Here is a 16,813-nt window from a genome sequence, read left to right on the forward strand (position 1 = left end):
AACTTAAGCAAAAGTTTCAACGATTCTTATCGTTAAAGTTTCGGACAAAAAGATCCAGACAAAATGATAATAAAGCCTTACCCTGAACTAGTCCAGATGAACCATTCCAAAAGACGCCTCGATTTATTATTTTGTTAACGAATTGTCCTGATTGATAAAGAACTTATGTATACTTTTACCAAGAGTCAAGAATCATGGACGCCGGGCTACTTGTCTTTGCAGAGGTTGCCCATGATGAAGCAAAGCCCCCATAAACAAAAATTTAAAAGAACTTGTTACCCTCAACCCCACGCCCTCCTCTTCTGCTAATCTTCATAAATAAGTTCCGATTCTTTGCCTGCAGTCGGGTACATTGTGACAATTAGGTTTTTCCTACGGTATAAAAATCAACCCTCTGGTGAACAGCATTGTTTTCCTCACATCTGATAAAAATGCGCAGTTTGATAAAGGGGTCAGTTTGTTATGAGGTTCAAACTGTATGCGACCACATTTTTTTTTTCACTATATTTTTTTGGCGGCGTTAGTTTTCCTACCCCGGCCCATGGAACAACTTGCTTCGGCTGGGCATGGCACACGCACCTTTGGAAGCAGCTCGCTTGTGGCTCAAGTTCACACATCCAAAACACAGGATACAGCGATGCATGCATCATTGGTAAACTGTGGCCAAGTGACTCTGACGCAGCCGTCAGCTTGTTTCTGGCCGTCTGGGGGCGCTCTCTCAACTTCACAACTGACAAAAAATTCTTATTTCGATTCGCGATAGCCAACGTGGAGCAAAACTATCCCGAATCAAACAAAATGCAGCGCTGGAGAGCTGTTGCTTCAACCCCAAGTCCTCAATCCCCCAATTTCAATATGAGTTTACATACACTCTGGGGAGTTAGTTAAGGAATCCTTCTCAAAGTTATAAATCTTTCTTTCTTTTTTTTTTAAATTTACATTCAGAATTTTCAATTCTGTTCATGATGACGTTTTTTTCACGTTCAATTTCGTTTTTTGGGGAGGGGGGGCTTTGGCTTTGCCATTCGGGTTCGTATTGCTAATTACATTTTGTTTATGGGCAATCACGACTACATTTGTACCATTCTTTAATGAGTCTCTGCCCGTCTTTTCGGTTCTTTTCCCAACTAGTGTAATCCAATTAAAAGCCATCGAAGCATGCAAGATCTTTTATTTTTGCGTCCTCTTTTTTTTCGTTTCCGGTACGTTTATTTTACGCTCTTGAGTGTTCGACTTCGACGCGACATGGACTATTGGAGTGCTACCTGTCTTTATATGCTTTATCTTTTGTTTGTGTCTGCGGCAATCTCTTGCATGGGTGTAAACTTTCGGGGGGGGGGTGATGGGTATATTACCCACTCACCCTGCTCAATACTTTTTATTATTTATTTATTAGTGCTATTGGGAGGTGGGGAGATATATACAATTCCCCATCCCCACCCAACCCCCAATTTCTGGCACACTTTATTTCTGAAACAACTTTAGGAGGTTACCGATTTTCATCTTAACTGAGCTACAAACCTTAAAATTTGGTTTTTTTTGTAGGTGTTCAGACTTGAATGTGAAAAGTGAACAAAAGTTCCGGAAGACAATAGTCTAGAATGTTTTGCTTAAAACGTCCGAGAAACCTATATTATCTGACATCTCTGTTGGCACATTTACAGCTTCTGGTGATAATCAATAGTCCGGTGCACCCATTCACATTTCAAAACGTTGACTACTGTATGACTGAAAACATCATGGAAGGTCAAATACAAGCAACGGTACAGTACACAGTTACATTCAGTAAAATCCTCAATTGCAAACTTTTTGAAATCCAAAATCTCTTTTAGGTTGGGAAATCTCATGTTAATTTGAAATGTAATTTCGACTCTGAAAGAGTTCAGTTTCCTATCCTTTTCACCAGTGCAACAGTGCATGTGATTTGAGGAAGGTAGACCGAATTTGAATAAAGTATGCATATGCATGGCATACACCAAACTTACAAAAGTTGATAACACATATTGAATATTTTTTATTTCACAAAAAGGATTTCTTAAACCAACAACAAACGAATATAATCAGTAGATATAATTTTTCATAATATTAATATTATTTTCTCATTTTGTATACAATTTTTAATGTATCCGTCATAATTAACACAAACTCTCATCCTTGGACTAAATCGTAAAAGCTATCTTAACAATGCAATACATTTTTACTTTAGCAATCCTCGGCCAAAACAATTTGAGGACTCTACACAAACATGTTTCTTGATTAACTTTGGCTGGAAAATCATCTCTTTATCACATACCCCTCTTTTGACTATTCTCCCCTAGCAGTGCTTGATGAATCCACCACAGACTATCATTTGACAAGAGCGTTCCTGTGTCATTGCTCACCCTGTTACTCATGTCTAGTCTTGTGAAGACTTGGACTGTACTTGAGCGAGTACTTATGAAAGGACTTGTGGATGGGCCCATCTTCCAAAGAGTACAGATTAAATGCTACGATTGGAGGAATCTAATCCTACTAGATGCTGACAATCAAACTCTTTCATCCAAGGAAAAAATCTTTGCATAGAGCTGACATTTGGAACAATTAGTAAAATATATTCTGAAATGGTATTAATTACTTCACCACTTTGGTTCACTTCCTTTAATAATTGTGAAGTCAATACAGGTTTGTTGCAAAGTCAATTAACAAATACGTGTACTTGGACATGGACCCACATTTTCGAACATTCGAATCAGTTAAATGTAGAGAACACTATTGACTTTTTACCAGAAATATAATGAATTATGCCATTTTATACGACTTTTAAACAAACACAAAAATGTCAACCAGACATTCCCAATCTCCTTTTTCCAAGTCCACATTACAACCCTTAAAAACGTTTAAAGAAATTGATGCATCATGACTTCACACTGTTCTGCGCTGCACATTTGAGCTGAACTGAGCAATCTACGGCTATGAATTCCTTTTTTTGCAGTGGGTACACAATATTGGGCAGCCTTAGCCACACAGAGCCGGTACCTTGTTTGGGATGTGCTATCATTCTATGCTTCAGACAGAACCACTTCACACCTTTAGACAGAACCACTTGAAATCATTTTAACAGTAGAAATGTTTACAGCCTCACTTGTCCAAGAGATGCTTTGAATCTGAGAGTCTGAATTTTAATTTCACAATTTTTTGATTGACCACATTTGTCAAGGTTTACTCCCTTATTTACAATTCCTTTTGCCCTAAGGACAATGTTTAAGCCTTTCAGTGTTACTTGATTTGATTAATTAATTGTAAGCACAGTCAAAACGAAACCTTGGGTTAAAAAAAACAGCACGAAATGCACAAGAGGCTAACTAAAATGATGGAAAGTGATCAATGCATAATTGCCTTGGTCTGATACAGCTTTTATTGCCATGATTCATAATCATTTATAAAGAACAAACCCATCATTTTACACTTTGATTAGTTACACGCAATGAAAAAAATCCGCAGCTGTCATGTATCATCAAAAAGCGTCTTCTGGTGAGGAAAAAAAAAATTGGAAAGTGCCATTTTCTTGAATTTTCTTTTCTTGGTCATGTTGCAGACAGACTCAGAGGAAAAAAGAAAGGTTTTTGTTCTTTAAAACTGCAGGATAAATACAAAGATAGATTCACTTTTACAGTTGCAAATACCAGTGAATTACATGCACTGTAAAGACATTTCAGCTAGTTGAAGCTCTTAAGACAGACAGTTTGCTCCTGTATTAATGTCGATTAAAGAGAACCAGCATACACAAGAAACATCAGCTGCCCTTTGTTTAAAATCAAACATGAAAAGGGTTCAACTAATCTACACCTCCACCCCTCCCCCCAAATAATCAAAGCTCTGTGGCCTTAAAACAAATCTCAAAGCTATTTCGAGGGTCGAAATCATTCTAGGGTTTGGAATATTCATCCCAGAGGTTTTTCAATGACATGTATATAGTAGGATGGGGTATCGCCTTCCTTGAATGGCTTGAAGTCTCCGAAGACTGAGTGTACGGCGTTCTCTCCAAAGCTTTTCTTGAGGATGTCTGTGAAGGCATTCAGGCGGTGAGGGTAGTAGGAAAGACGGAATCTGTGAATGAAAAATCACAGGAACAGAAGGCACACAAATTGTCAGCCTTTGCTCACTAGAAGGACAACTGTTCATCTTGGTTTGCAAATAAATCAGAAAATCACATCAGTGCAACGCAAAGCCTAGGACATGTATGTATTAAAATCTGAATCTCCAAACAACACAGAGTTCTGTCAAAATTCATTAAGTCTAGTACCCAGAGATATCTCTTGGGACAAAAAACACTACATGTACACTCATGTATATGGCTTTACCACAGAGGACGGAACATTAAGAGAGCAAAAGATTACTCCCAGTCCTTGGCAGTTAGGCTACTGTCCTTGGTGGTAAGTGACTGTGCTTAGTCTATAGGAGGGTGTTATTTTACAACTACTGGAAATGCGATGCCCTCTCTTGGTGGTGTCTGCCCAGGCTTTCAGCACTCCTTTGTTGGCAAACACGCGACAGACTGGGGGAATCATTTCAACTAGGAGGCCAATACACACGTAGAGATTTACATTCCTTTAGAAACTGACTGCACTTGGTCTGTGCATCCAGTGACAAACAAGCAGAAAACTGGGACATGCGCAGTGAGTTCCAACTAAAGGACCACTGTTGCTGACTAACAGCATGTCATGGCTTGTTCAAGCACAAAGTTGATGAGAGGGTCATCCATTGTTTTTTTTTTCATCATTTTCACGAGGGCTTTGCGCACTTTCATAAAATATCGGAAATACTGAATATTTTCCTTTCCATTTCCGTGGGGGCAGGGATACAGAAAATAGGAGCACCCTCTGTAGGCTCATGACAATGACAAACAAAATTGATGGCCCTAACAAGCTATGTGTAGCTATAATTAGATTTGTATTTAAGTGTAGATGTAATTAATTTTTCTTAGTTACAGTTTCTCTACAGCTTTGTACTCTTCTTCAATATATGGAACTCTTTAACACTCCTACTTGGTTAAATGAACTGAAAAGTGCACATCTTTAAACACTTAAAATTATCCATGCTTTCCTGGACAACTGAGGGCGCTGTTGCTGTGATGTCATCTAGGGAAGACTCGAATCATTGCATAGGTTTTCTGTTCAAATTGTGGACTCAGAATTTACTGAAAACATTTTTGAGAAAAGGATTGGTGCTTACTTATTGCTGTACACCAAATCAACAAAAACACAGCATTTTTTGTGTACAAACCAATGTAATACTTAGGCTTTCTTCCTGGCAAGGCAGTGTGGTTTTGCTCATGAATATGGAGACACCCATCACCACAAAAACAAAAAGGTAATAAAATATCCGTTGAAATATTGAAACAAAATGTGAAAATAGGGCTGAGACACAAAGGTACATTTTGACGGTCTGCAAGAAACTGATTGCAGGTAACGGGGGCCAATTTCATAGAGCTGCTTAAGCGCAAAAAAAAATTGCTTTAAAAACAAAAGTTACCAGCCAAAACTCCATGTGATGTATATTGTTTTGGAATGGTATTCACCTGTCTTTTGGTTAGCATGACAATCACAGATTTTAAGCTGGCAACCTTTGTTTTTTAAGCAAGCTTTTATTGCGCTGAAGCAAATTTTGTGCTTAAGCAGCTCCAGTTGAAAGTATGCATTATACTGTTTGTGTTGGTTCTCCACTGGAATGGGTGAAAGTGATGATGATGGATCACTCACTTGTAGACTGGCTCATCGAGTGCCAGTTTCTTGCGAACCTTCTCCGATTTTGCCAACTCATTCACGGTGATGAAGTAGTCCAACGTCACCATGGATGGCCGGCCATTGACATACAGAACCGATGTCTGGATATCTTTGATACAGTTACCCTGGAAACGAGGCAAAGGAAGAGAATTTCAAATGCCGCATACTGGAAACAACTCTTCTTGTTAAAGGTAGTTGATGGATAGGGAAGGGAATATCAGGAGAGGAGACAATGAATGTCCGCATATGGGGGGGGGGGGAACCGACATCCGAAATCTACAGGGGAGGGAGCAATGGACATCCACTGGATGGTATTTGCCCTTTCCTCTCCGCTTACATCAATGTCTACCTCCCTCACCTTGTAATAGATGTTTTTGATGGGGGCCCGTCCGGTGTCTAAGATGGCATCATAGTTCCGATGGTCGATGATCAGAATGCCGCCGGGCTTCAGCATGGTGGCAAAGTTCCTGAGGGCCACCAGCTGGTTCTCTTGTGTGCCTTCGAAGTCTGGCAGATGGGCAAAGGAGTTGCCCAGGCAGATGATGGCATCAAAGCCGTCTCCTTCTTTGGAGATGTCGTGCGGTAGGGTCAGCCAATTGGCTACTTCGATTTCTGTGGTGAGGCAGATATCCTGAAACTTACAAATCATTGCCAATGCTGACTGCTCTTCTGTATTTGGGGCACTTCGTAGTTCACATAATTGCATAACTTCACAATGCATGAGTTTGTTATACTGACAGGTCTGAAGCATCTCATCTGTGCTTACCTTATTGAACAAAAATGCCACCTGTCACCTCGTGAAATGAAAGGGTAACAGAAATTGAAAAAATTTAGTTCACATGAGGTATATAAAAATAACAATAAGTACGTAACCTTTTCAAAAACATTGTCAATTTAATGTTTACCCCATTAATCGTTACCCAAAAATGAATAAAAAGATCCTGCGTTTCCCTGTTCACAAAAATCCCCTTTTGGCCGTTCCCCCTCCCAGGCTGACTGCATGACGTCATCGCCAGAATGCTGACATGTACAGTGTACACGTACATTGCACACAGTATATGCAGTCTAGCATGCTTGCAATAGATCCCGTTGTGTTTGATGTAGCCTGGCCCACAGGCCAACACTGTCTCAGTTCAAGAAATACAGGGTAGGAGTGTGTCTTTTAATTTCTGCATGTGCTGTGTGCAATGTACATGTACAATGTATCTGTCAGCGTTCTGGCAATGACATCATCCAATCAGCCTGGAAACGTGAATGGCCATAAGGGGATTTTTGTGGGCGGAGAAATGCAGGATCTTTTTGTTCATTTTGGGGTCACAATTAATGGGGTAAACATTAAATTTACCATGTTTTTGAAAAGGTTACGTATTATTGTTATTTTGAAGTACTTCACGTGAACTAAATGTTATCAATTACTGTTACCCTTCAATATCAGTGCCCTCATAAACACTCATTATTTTGTATAACATGACACACCTTGAAGAGTAACCAAAAGCTATCCTTGTTCATTTTTCTGGCTAGTATACATGTACAACGAACATCCATTCAATTGGCCGATGGGCTCCAGCAAGAATGAGAAGAGGTGGCTTTGTTAGGCAAGCAGTAAAAAATTCCTTTTTGGACAACACCAAAAGTCAGTGATTGCACTTCTCTGGTTGATAAGGTGTGTTATTATGAAGCTAAGATCGTCTACGAGCCTTTCAGTTTGTTTGCTAGTGATGGAGTACTTTCTATGTGGAACCCTTATCTATTGATCTGTCCTCTCCTGCCTATGAAAACAGATTAGTATGCTTACATAATGGAGGATATCGAGACGAATGGTTGAGTAACAGGTATACATGTATCTACCATCAATCTTTCAGTTTCTCTTCGGAGTCGACATTGGCAGCCCTGCAAACACGTAACACACAACGCAGTTAAAATCCACCTAGTGCCAAAGCACTGTCCTCCTTGACGACCTACCCCATTTGTCAAAGCAGTCTTCCTTTCGTCGTTCCCACCTCTCCCTGAACGCGTGAAGGACCATCTTGTCTGATGCATCACAGCTCATGACTTGAAACCCTTCCTCCAGCAACATCATAGAGTCAATTCTACATTGTACAAAATTCACAGGTGTTGCAACGGTCATAAACTGATTGGTGATGTCTAGCCAAATTTAGCACTGGCAACGGGAGACTAAGAGATGCTCGGTGGTGGCACTCATACCGGTCCTGTGTGACCAGTACACCACTGTTTGTGTCTTGCTTGAGCTACTGAGTACCTTACAGGATTGGGAAAAGGCACAGAAGAGCCGCTTTCATGGGATTTGATGCTATCTGAAGGTTTCGGGTGCACCACTGCAGATGGAAGGTTCCCAGGGGAAATATGTTGAAAACGTTGAAGTTAAGCAAGGTTTTACTCAGGGAAAAAGCTTGATTTAATGATAAGGAGAATACTGAATAGAGCCTTTCCTTATTCCTAAATATCCAGTGAAATTTTTGAATGTATCATTAAAGCTCAGTGTTGGTTATTGACTTCACATTTTACCGTACATTTAACAAACATATTTTTACCTAAATACTATATTCAACATCAACAAACAAATTGCAAGCACAAGCATCAGTTTGAAATGTCCAGTGTTCTCCAAGGGCTGTTTTAGCACGGCAGACCGCCTTGCCAAAATTTTGGGCTGCCCCGCTAAAATTTTGCCGCCCTGCTAAAATTTGTGCCGCCCTGCTATTTTGAGTAGTGTGTTTTTCCCCAAATCTCTACTTTCTCAAGATTTTAATAAAAAAAGGTTTACCGCAGTTTGTGGGATCGAGTTAGAGTTTACCGACGATGCTTATGATGTACTGACAATGACAAGGACCACCAAGAGTTGAGTGCAGCACAAGTCTATATGTGACGTCACGTTATGTAAGGCATGTGTATTGGTGTAGACTGGTCCCTCTCCTCCCGTATAATGCATTTTCAAATGTACTAGCGTCGAAAACCAGTTTATTAAAGTAGAAATTCCTCAGCGCAAGAGGGCGTATTTTTTTGGAAACTAGACTGGGTCTAAATAACTTGGTTATGGCCTGATGTTACTTGCCAGTCTATGTAGAGAGGCCGCAGTCAGTTCCCAATTCGTCAACGTGTAATTTAAAGCCACAGCCCAATGAACGAGTTGGATCTCAGGTGATTGATGGCTGCCTATCATTATGCATAATCAACCTCGTGTCCCGAAAAACCATCGCGTATGTTTTGTACATGTACACGTACATTGTATTGCGCAAGCGTGTGCATGTACACGCAGTGCATGTGACTGGTACCCGCGGCGCAACAATGTTTTGCATAGTGTGCGCGGTGCCAGTGGAAGGACCGTGCCATGCCTGGGTGGCCCCAACGCTCTGCTCCGATGGAGGGGTTGCTTCATTTTTATGACGTGAGCTGGAAATTGTAAACTCATCTTTGAACATTTTTCTTTTCTCCTTTTTTATTCAAGGGCGCATTTTGAGGCTTGTTTTTACTCTACCTTTTCACAGTCAACTGATCACTGCGAAAATAGCATGCTCTGCTCATCTCAAGCATGTCTCGAGTCACTAAGATGACTAAGGTTCTGCTAAAAATGCTACGAAAATTAAAATAATTTCGTCATCAAATATTTCAATGAAAAAATTCCTCCTGAAGAATATCCTAGCCAATATTTCACGTTGAAAATGCATTAAGATTTGGGTCAAATTACAGATGAAAGTGGACTGGAAATAGCCCCAGAATACACCACAGAGCATCTAGAATCCAGTTTTTTCCGTAAGGGCTTCGCACTTCCCGCTCGCAATTTTGTTTACCACCCCTGCCAACATTTTCAGCCGTGGAGAACACTGAATGTCTATGAAAATGAGTATTTTTGATGGCAGATTAATAATATACAAGTCAATTGCTAGAACAACCTTTCATGGTTGGTACTGCCACACTGATTTACTCTCACAAAAAAAGGGGGGGGTGGGTGCCTACCCTGTTCCACAAGCCACATCAAGGATGTGACTGCTCTGCCTCGATTTCAAGAGATCCACCAGAAAATGCCGGTAGCTGTCAGTTCTTTCTGTCCGGCTGCCGATGTAGTACTCCCAAACTTTTGCGGCTTTGCCATCAGCATACTGATCAGGAATACCCTGGGCCGCGACACCAAGGGAACGAGTACGATAGATGCTGTCCACCATGATCAAGTTGAATCTGTGCAGAGGAAACACTTATTTGCAGTTGACGGTCTCTTGTTCTCTGAGGAAAAAAAAAACCACGCTAGAAATTGGAACTTGTTCATTTACATGTAAATGTGTTACCCTCCCCGAAAAAAAAGCCTCCAAAGCACCACAAAGGTACACATTCTAATCACATCAGATCACCATTTTAGAGGCTTTCTCTGATAGTGAATTGACCAAGACCAAAAAAAATCACCCTCTAATTTTACATGCACTTGAAGTCACTGCTTCACAGTAATGACTTGGCTACCCTCTCGTTTCATATGACGATTACAATGTACATGTATATTTGCAGAAGATGTCTTTTCACATCAATCTTTCCTTTTCTGTGACCCTTTCTTTGACCACAAAACTTACTCGTAACATACTACAAAATGCAGTGTTGGAGCAAGGCAATGTTATATGACTGTGTTCTGGATGTTACATACAGCTCACCTTTACTTACTCTCAGTTCTCCCCAATGATATATTTGCTGGGATTTGAATACAACACGTCGCTGTGCGTTAAACAGTAACTTGATGCTGACACTGCACACTGCAGCGTAAACTTAAAAACAGAGGCAGAAGTATTAAGACGCACTTAATTCATACTAAGACCAACAGATATCGACCATTATGCTTGCGGTTGCACCATGTAGAAGAAAATATCTCTTTTGTGAGTGTGTGGTTCTGAGAAGAACCGATGGTGAACACTCGACATTCCGAAAGGTATGCTCTGTTCGTCTTCAGGAGGGTAAGTAGCATTGTTAAAAACGTGCTAAAACCACTAATTTTTCTCTACAGAGAAAAATGTGTTTAAAACCTGAATTTAGCAGTGAAATTATTAAGGTAAAAACAGTTAACGTCCTAGACCATACAGTGGCCAGGTCCTTAATGTCACCACCTACTGCCGATCAATATCGCAAAGCTCGATTCAAAAACACACATGCGCAGCGTTAGGTAGCCCCACTAGTGTGGCACGGACTCTCACTCGTATGGTCTTGACATGGAAGACTCGTATGGTCTTGACATGGAAGAGCCGTCGAGACGATGAGGGGTCAAGTGACATAATGTTCAATGACCTTATTTTAAAGATGGCGACTGTGAGAGTGAGCCCCTTAGATTAAATAGATAAAGGCAAAAAGACTGGAAAATACCTGAATAACATGAGTGAAATCAATCAATAAATAGTTTTTAGAAAGCGGACAGGTCAAGAATCATGTTCGTGTGCAAAAGAAATTGCGCCCACGATGAAAAGTGGGTACGCCAAAAATGTTCAGTACGCCGACACGAAATTGCGTATACGGATATGTGGCTAAGGATGGATTGGGAGTGAGAGTCCGTGCCACACTAGTGGGGTTAGGCGTTAGGATACCATGAACATGTAAACAACCATGGTCACACATACCTCAAGAACTCAAAGTCACTACTCCATCACATGGAGTGACGACGGAGTAGTGACTTTGAGTTCTTGAAGTCAAGTAGGTCACACAGAGTAGTTCAAGTAGACCAAGGCAACATGAACTAGGCTAGTTAACAAAATGGGTCATGGCAGTGGCTGTGTTCATCATCTGCTCATAGTCATGCCGATGTTCATAAATAAGTGTAAGTTATGGGCGATTTTGCACAATGGTAGAAAACATTGTGGGAAGGCAAAAGGTGCAAACATTGCCCCTATTCTTTCCACAGTGCCTTTCTATCATGGTGCAAAGTCACTCATGCGGTAGTGCTAGGCCTAGTATTACTATTATTACTGCGAATGGTAATGCATGGTAATGCATGATGCCTCGATCAACATGATCGAACATGTCGAAATAGCACCTTCTAGTAGTGGTTCTACTACTCGGCAAGGTCCAAAAGTCTGGATGTAATGCCGAGCCTACATTTTCACAATACGCACGTAAAAGCTTTGCCAGATTACATACTATCTCTGCTTGTTTTTCTGTCCTTTCCTTGTGCCAACCCCCTAGCCGTGGCCGTATGTATTGTTGACGAGCGAAATCAGTAATGCGCAACCGGTTCGCTGGCATATGCGTTTGACAATATCATTCCTACGATCCGAGTCTTTCTTCGAAATTTAATTGGACAATACACTATGGGGACGCACTGCTCGACAATATGAAAACGAGGTTGGTTGTTTACTCCCACCACTATGCGAAAGTTCATATGGTTGCGTACCTCTTGGACGTTTTGTCGTTGGATTTGCGATTTGTTGAAAGGGTACCAGTCGAATTCGAAGAACTTCTTGTCTCTGTTTTGTTGGCTGCGTGATCACTACGGTCTACCTCCACGGGTGAAGCTACACAGACAAATCACAGGCCGTGTCCGAAACGGCCTTCCAGAGCTACGGCTAGGTCTATTGTCTGCGCGTCTCCACGCATTTCCATGGAGCGAAGACCTAGACTTAGCTCTAGACAAGAGATTCGGATGCAGCAATAGTTTTGGCGTGTTTCATTGTTGGATGACGTCTTTGTAATTTTGATGCTCTTTAATTTTACCTTTAGTCATATCTATGTAAATATTTTGGGGTTGCAAACTCTTGGTGGCGCACTATTGTGAAACGGCCGTATTGGGTTGAAAAGTATTATTCAAAAATTACATCAGTGAAACCGCTGAAAGTTTGGAAAATTTATCATGAAGGATTTTAACCCCAAAAGAGCCGGGGTAATTTACCCCTCCAGCATCCCCCCCATTATCACAGCATGTCAAACCGAGCCTTAGTAGGTTTGCTCTGTAACCCATGGCCATTTTGACACCACTTGTGAAAATAGAACCTACCGTTCTTGCGCAGCGCCCATTTTCTCCTGACAAGTCGGGGAAAAAAATCTTGTCCACTGCCATACACAATGCAAGCGGGCTGGCGCAAGTGGCATTGAACTTTGAATGACCGGAACAACACGACCCATGATAGATTTAGTCGAAACTTTAAATTTGAATCGATACGGCTTTTCTTTACATGCTTGCGAAGTAAAGAAAGAAACAAACAAACAAACAAACAAACAAACAAACAAACAAACAAACAAACAAACAAACAAACAAACACCCCAACACCCCAACAAACAAACAAACAAACAAACACCCCAACACCCCCAACAAACCAACAAACAAACAACCAACAAACAAACAAAACAAAACGGGTATAGGACAGTTGAGTTCTTTAACCTCAAAGAACGATGCGCAAGACTCAGCTTCCCAAAATTTGTGTCAAAACTACCGCATACTGTTACTCTAAAATCTCCTAAAGTTTCAGCTCCTTATGAAATAAAATGCACTGTGGCGATACCGGGAAAAATATCAGGGCGGATTATGTGGGCCCCCCGGCTCTTTTAGGGTTACGCAGAGGAGGAGAAAGCCGCCCCAGCATTCCATGGTCCAAAGTAACCTAGTTATTTCAGGGTTAAGTGATAATATATTTGACATGAATTTTGAATTCCCATGATTGCTAGAAATAGGGTTAGCCTGCGCTGAGGATTAACTATTCCTAAGCTGTGGTGTACAATCCTCCTTGTACACAGGGCGACCGGCGGTTGACTCAACGCTGCAGTATTTCGTACCGCAATGTGGGGCCTGCCACTAATGTCAATTTTTAACGTCCCATTATTAATTTTTGTTATTTGCGTAATTTTCCTTCTTTTTTGGAAATGAATATCTTTGAGAGCGTTTTTAATTTGTTACTAGTAACGGGCACCAGATGACAAGAAGGCTAATCTTCTTGTAGTGACCCGATATCCAGTTCTGTTGTTGTGTACCCGGTTCAGACAAGTGCTGGCAGAGTCGACCCAAAATGTTTAAATTTATTTTTGTAATATTTTTGGGAGTTATTTTAACTCACACATACTGCTTTAAACTTTAAACATTTTAACTATCATAATTCTCAACTTTGAGTGCCCGCTGCAGACCCTAGAACCTTTTTTTAAGGGCAGCAATCACCGATTCCATCTCTGACTGATTGTATTTTTTATTAAACGGTGAATGGGCCGGCCATACGTGCTCAACAAACTTAGGGGGCGAGTTGGCTAGGGGCGAGTCGGTCAGGGAGCGAGTTGGCTAGGGGGCAAGTTGGCTTGGGGCAAGTTGGTAAAGGGCGAGTCGGCTAGGGGGCGAGTCGGACAGGAGGCGAGTTGTAAGGGAAGAGCTGGTAAGGGGCGAGTAGGCTAGGGGCGAGTTGACCTGCAGTCGTATGGCGTAAGGACTTGTATGTCGCTGAAGCGGAATGTCAACTGTCTGACGTTGCCTCCTACGCTAAGATTGACTGCGACCTTACACAAGAGCATCAACATATTGTTGCCAGCACTGTCCGAAGTTTCATCGACTCTGGTGACCTCCCCCTAACGCAACCAAACTGGTCGTTCCGAACCCACGTACGGCAGCCTTCTACTTGCTACCCAAAATTCACAAATCCAGGCCGCCCCATCCCATCGTGTCTGCTTGTAGTTGTCCCACTGAATTGATATCCAACTTCCTTGACACCATGCTAATACCCATTGTCAAAACGCTCCCCAGCTATGTCAAGGATACTAATCACGCTCTACGTCTGTTCGATGAATTCAAATTCCCAGGTTCATCCAACTTTCTTTTCACCATGGATGTGAAATCGCTTTTACACACCCATTCCCCACGCGGGTGGTTTGGCTGCGCTCAAACACTGTCTAGATCTCCGCTAGACTCGGGATCCTCCTACTAGCACGTGCTCCGTCTGGCTGAGTTGGTGCTCATATTGAACAACTTCGCGTTCAATGGTGGGCACTGGCACTACATTCAGACCAGTGGTGTGGCTATGGGCACACTGATGGGACCAAGTTATGCCTGTCTCACAGTGTTTGTTGGCCACATCGAGGAGCAGATGCTGACCCAGAATCAGGGCGTGCAGCCGTTAATGTACCGGCGATACATCGATGATATAGTTGGGGCTATCACCAGGACGTGTGGCGATGTTGAGAATTTCTTAGCGTTTGCGGATGCTTTTCAACCAGCACAGCGCTGATGTGTCCCAACACTCTGTTACCTTCCTCGACGTGCGCGTCCAGATCTGTGCGCGGAAACTTGGCACAACCGTGCATTACATACCCACAGATTCTCACAGCTACCAGCAGTACCAATCGTCTCACCCCCTCAAGTGTAAGAACTCACTCTCAGTTTCTTCGACTGCATTGGATTTGTAGTAGCGATGCGGAATTCTCTGCGCGTGGGAAGGAAATGCTAGGTTTCTTTCATCAGCGCGGTTACCGTCCGGTTATCACAGACGCTGCCTTCAACGCCGTATCTTCAATCCCGCGCAAAACGGCTCTGAAACCCAGCAGGGCCAAGCAAAGTGATCGCGTCCCCCTCGTACTCACATACCACCCTCGAAACATCCCGGCACATAATATTCTTCTCAAACATTTCCGTACACTCGGAAATGATGCGGCCACAGCTTCCATTTTCGCCGAACCCCCGATTTGCGCGTTTAGGCGCGATCGTTCTTTCGGGGACATGGTTGTACGTTCCCGGTTGGATTCCGTCTAGCTCGCCGTCAAAATCAGGCAGTAGTTCCCCTTGTCAGCACCCCAGATGTAAAACCTGCCCCTACATAGTTAACAGCCCGTCGGTCGTCGGCCCCCGCGGCCCCGCGGTAGCTACAGAATACGCGGGGATCATACATGCATTACTAGTAATGTGGTTTATTGCATTACATGTAGTCGCTGGGGTAAACTGTACATCGGAGAGACCAAGCGTCGCCTTCGTTACCGCTTCGCGCAACACTTATGCAGTGTGCGCCAACAAACACCTGGTCTCACAGTTGGGCAGCACTTTTGCGCGCCGCCACATACCCTCAGTGACGTAAGCGTCTGCATCCTGTGGAAAGCGTCATCTGATGTACAGCGTAAGGAACTGGAGCAGCGCGTCATGTTCGAACTTGGAACGCACCAGGGGGAGGAACGTGGATTTTTCCGCGTCCATTCAGAACTGAATCTGCTTGCCCTGAAGAAGATAGTTACCGAAAGCTCGGCAATCACATATTTATGAGCACTGATATTTGATATTATATTCTTGTCGTTATTCTGATCACGGTGCTACGCAGCCCTTCCATATTTCTAGGATTCAAGTTGTGTTTATCGGTAGATGCACTGAACCCAAATTGTGTAATAGACGATGTGATATGAGTGACAGAATTCTTCAGGGCAGAGATGAAACCAAAGTGAGAAGCAGAGTGCTGACGTTTCTGTTGAATGAAGTTATAAACAAGGAATTCAAAGTAAACGCAATGAAAGAAACTTAGTCTACATAACAAAATTATTTGTTCTCAGTTAAAAGTGACTTTTTTATGCCGGAAAGTAGTTGTTAAATGTAAATCTTTTTGTTGAGGTTGTGAACTCAACTTTTTAAGCTGATTAATAAGTGTCTGTTTTAAAAACGGCAGTCACGGTAAGTTAGTTTGTCGCTAATTTAAAACTGCACTCACTTTGTGCTCACAGAAAAGATTCTTACACTTCCGTATGCTGCATGTCAGTTTTCAATAAAATTTACTCAATATATGAATGAATATTATTTAGTACAATTTTTCCTGAGAGTGCGGAAAAATTAAAATCATTTTGTTGATGATTTTTTTCAGGGTTGGCTCATCAAAACCAGACGGAAAAACACAGTTTGGACATCATATTTACTGACAAAACCTATTGCATGTCCTGGTGGAATTCTCAAAGTTTTACACACTGAACAAATCACGATTGAACCGACTCAAAGTGAAAATATTGCTAAAGCGAGACCGTAGACGATAGGTGTTTAAAAAATGAATTAAAAACATAAACACACAAAAACAGGTTAACATTATCGCTTTCGAGTGGGTTGGTTAAAAGAAAATGGTCACTTATTTCCG

General features: G+C 41.9%; 1 protein-coding gene across 4 annotated transcripts; it reads right to left on the minus strand.

Annotated features, from left to right (window-relative positions):
* Positions 1–1,981: 1,981 nt before the first annotated feature.
* Positions 1,982–12,154, minus strand: LOC110974275 (glycine N-methyltransferase-like). Of its 4 annotated transcripts, none has more exons than XM_022225811.2 (6): positions 12,136–12,154; positions 9,735–9,998; positions 7,725–7,852; positions 6,121–6,374; positions 5,739–5,887; positions 1,982–4,086 (listed from the first exon to the last, which is right to left on the minus strand). In XM_022225811.2, exons 2-6 carry the CDS (start codon positions 9,938–9,940, stop codon positions 3,921–3,923), a joined length of 903 nt encoding a protein of 300 aa, XP_022081503.1. In that variant the 5' UTR covers positions 9,941–9,998; positions 12,136–12,154; the 3' UTR covers positions 1,982–3,920. The 4 variants fall into 4 exon arrangements, with proteins under 4 accessions (XP_022081503.1, XP_022081501.1, XP_086998583.1 ...); XM_022225809.2 differs by lacking the exon at positions 12,136–12,154 and adding an exon at positions 11,883–12,039; XM_087142457.1 differs by lacking the exon at positions 12,136–12,154 and adding an exon at positions 11,858–12,027.
* Between the last annotated feature and the right edge of the window lie 4,659 nt (positions 12,155–16,813).

Source organism: Acanthaster planci, linkage group LG01, assembly GCF_054643075.1.
Source record: "Acanthaster planci isolate LZ-2023a linkage group LG01, COTS_SCS, whole genome shotgun sequence".
NCBI classification, from domain to species: Eukaryota; Metazoa; Echinodermata; class Asteroidea; order Valvatida; family Acanthasteridae; genus Acanthaster; species Acanthaster planci.

Excerpts from the sequence above, each read along its gene's own strand:
- LOC110974275 (XM_022225811.2), bottom strand. The coding sequence starts at position 9,940 with ATGGTGGACAGCATCTATCGTACTCGTTCCCTTGGTGTCGCGGCCCAG. Across the intron at positions 7,853-9,734 it reads GATGTGGCTTGTGGAACAGG|AATTGACTCTATGATGTTGC; the intron begins GTAGGCACCCAC and ends TGTACAATGTAG. Across the intron at positions 5,888-6,120 it reads TCAAAAACATCTATTACAAG|GGTAACTGTATCAAAGATAT; the intron begins GTGAGGGAGGTA and ends CCTCGTTTCCAG.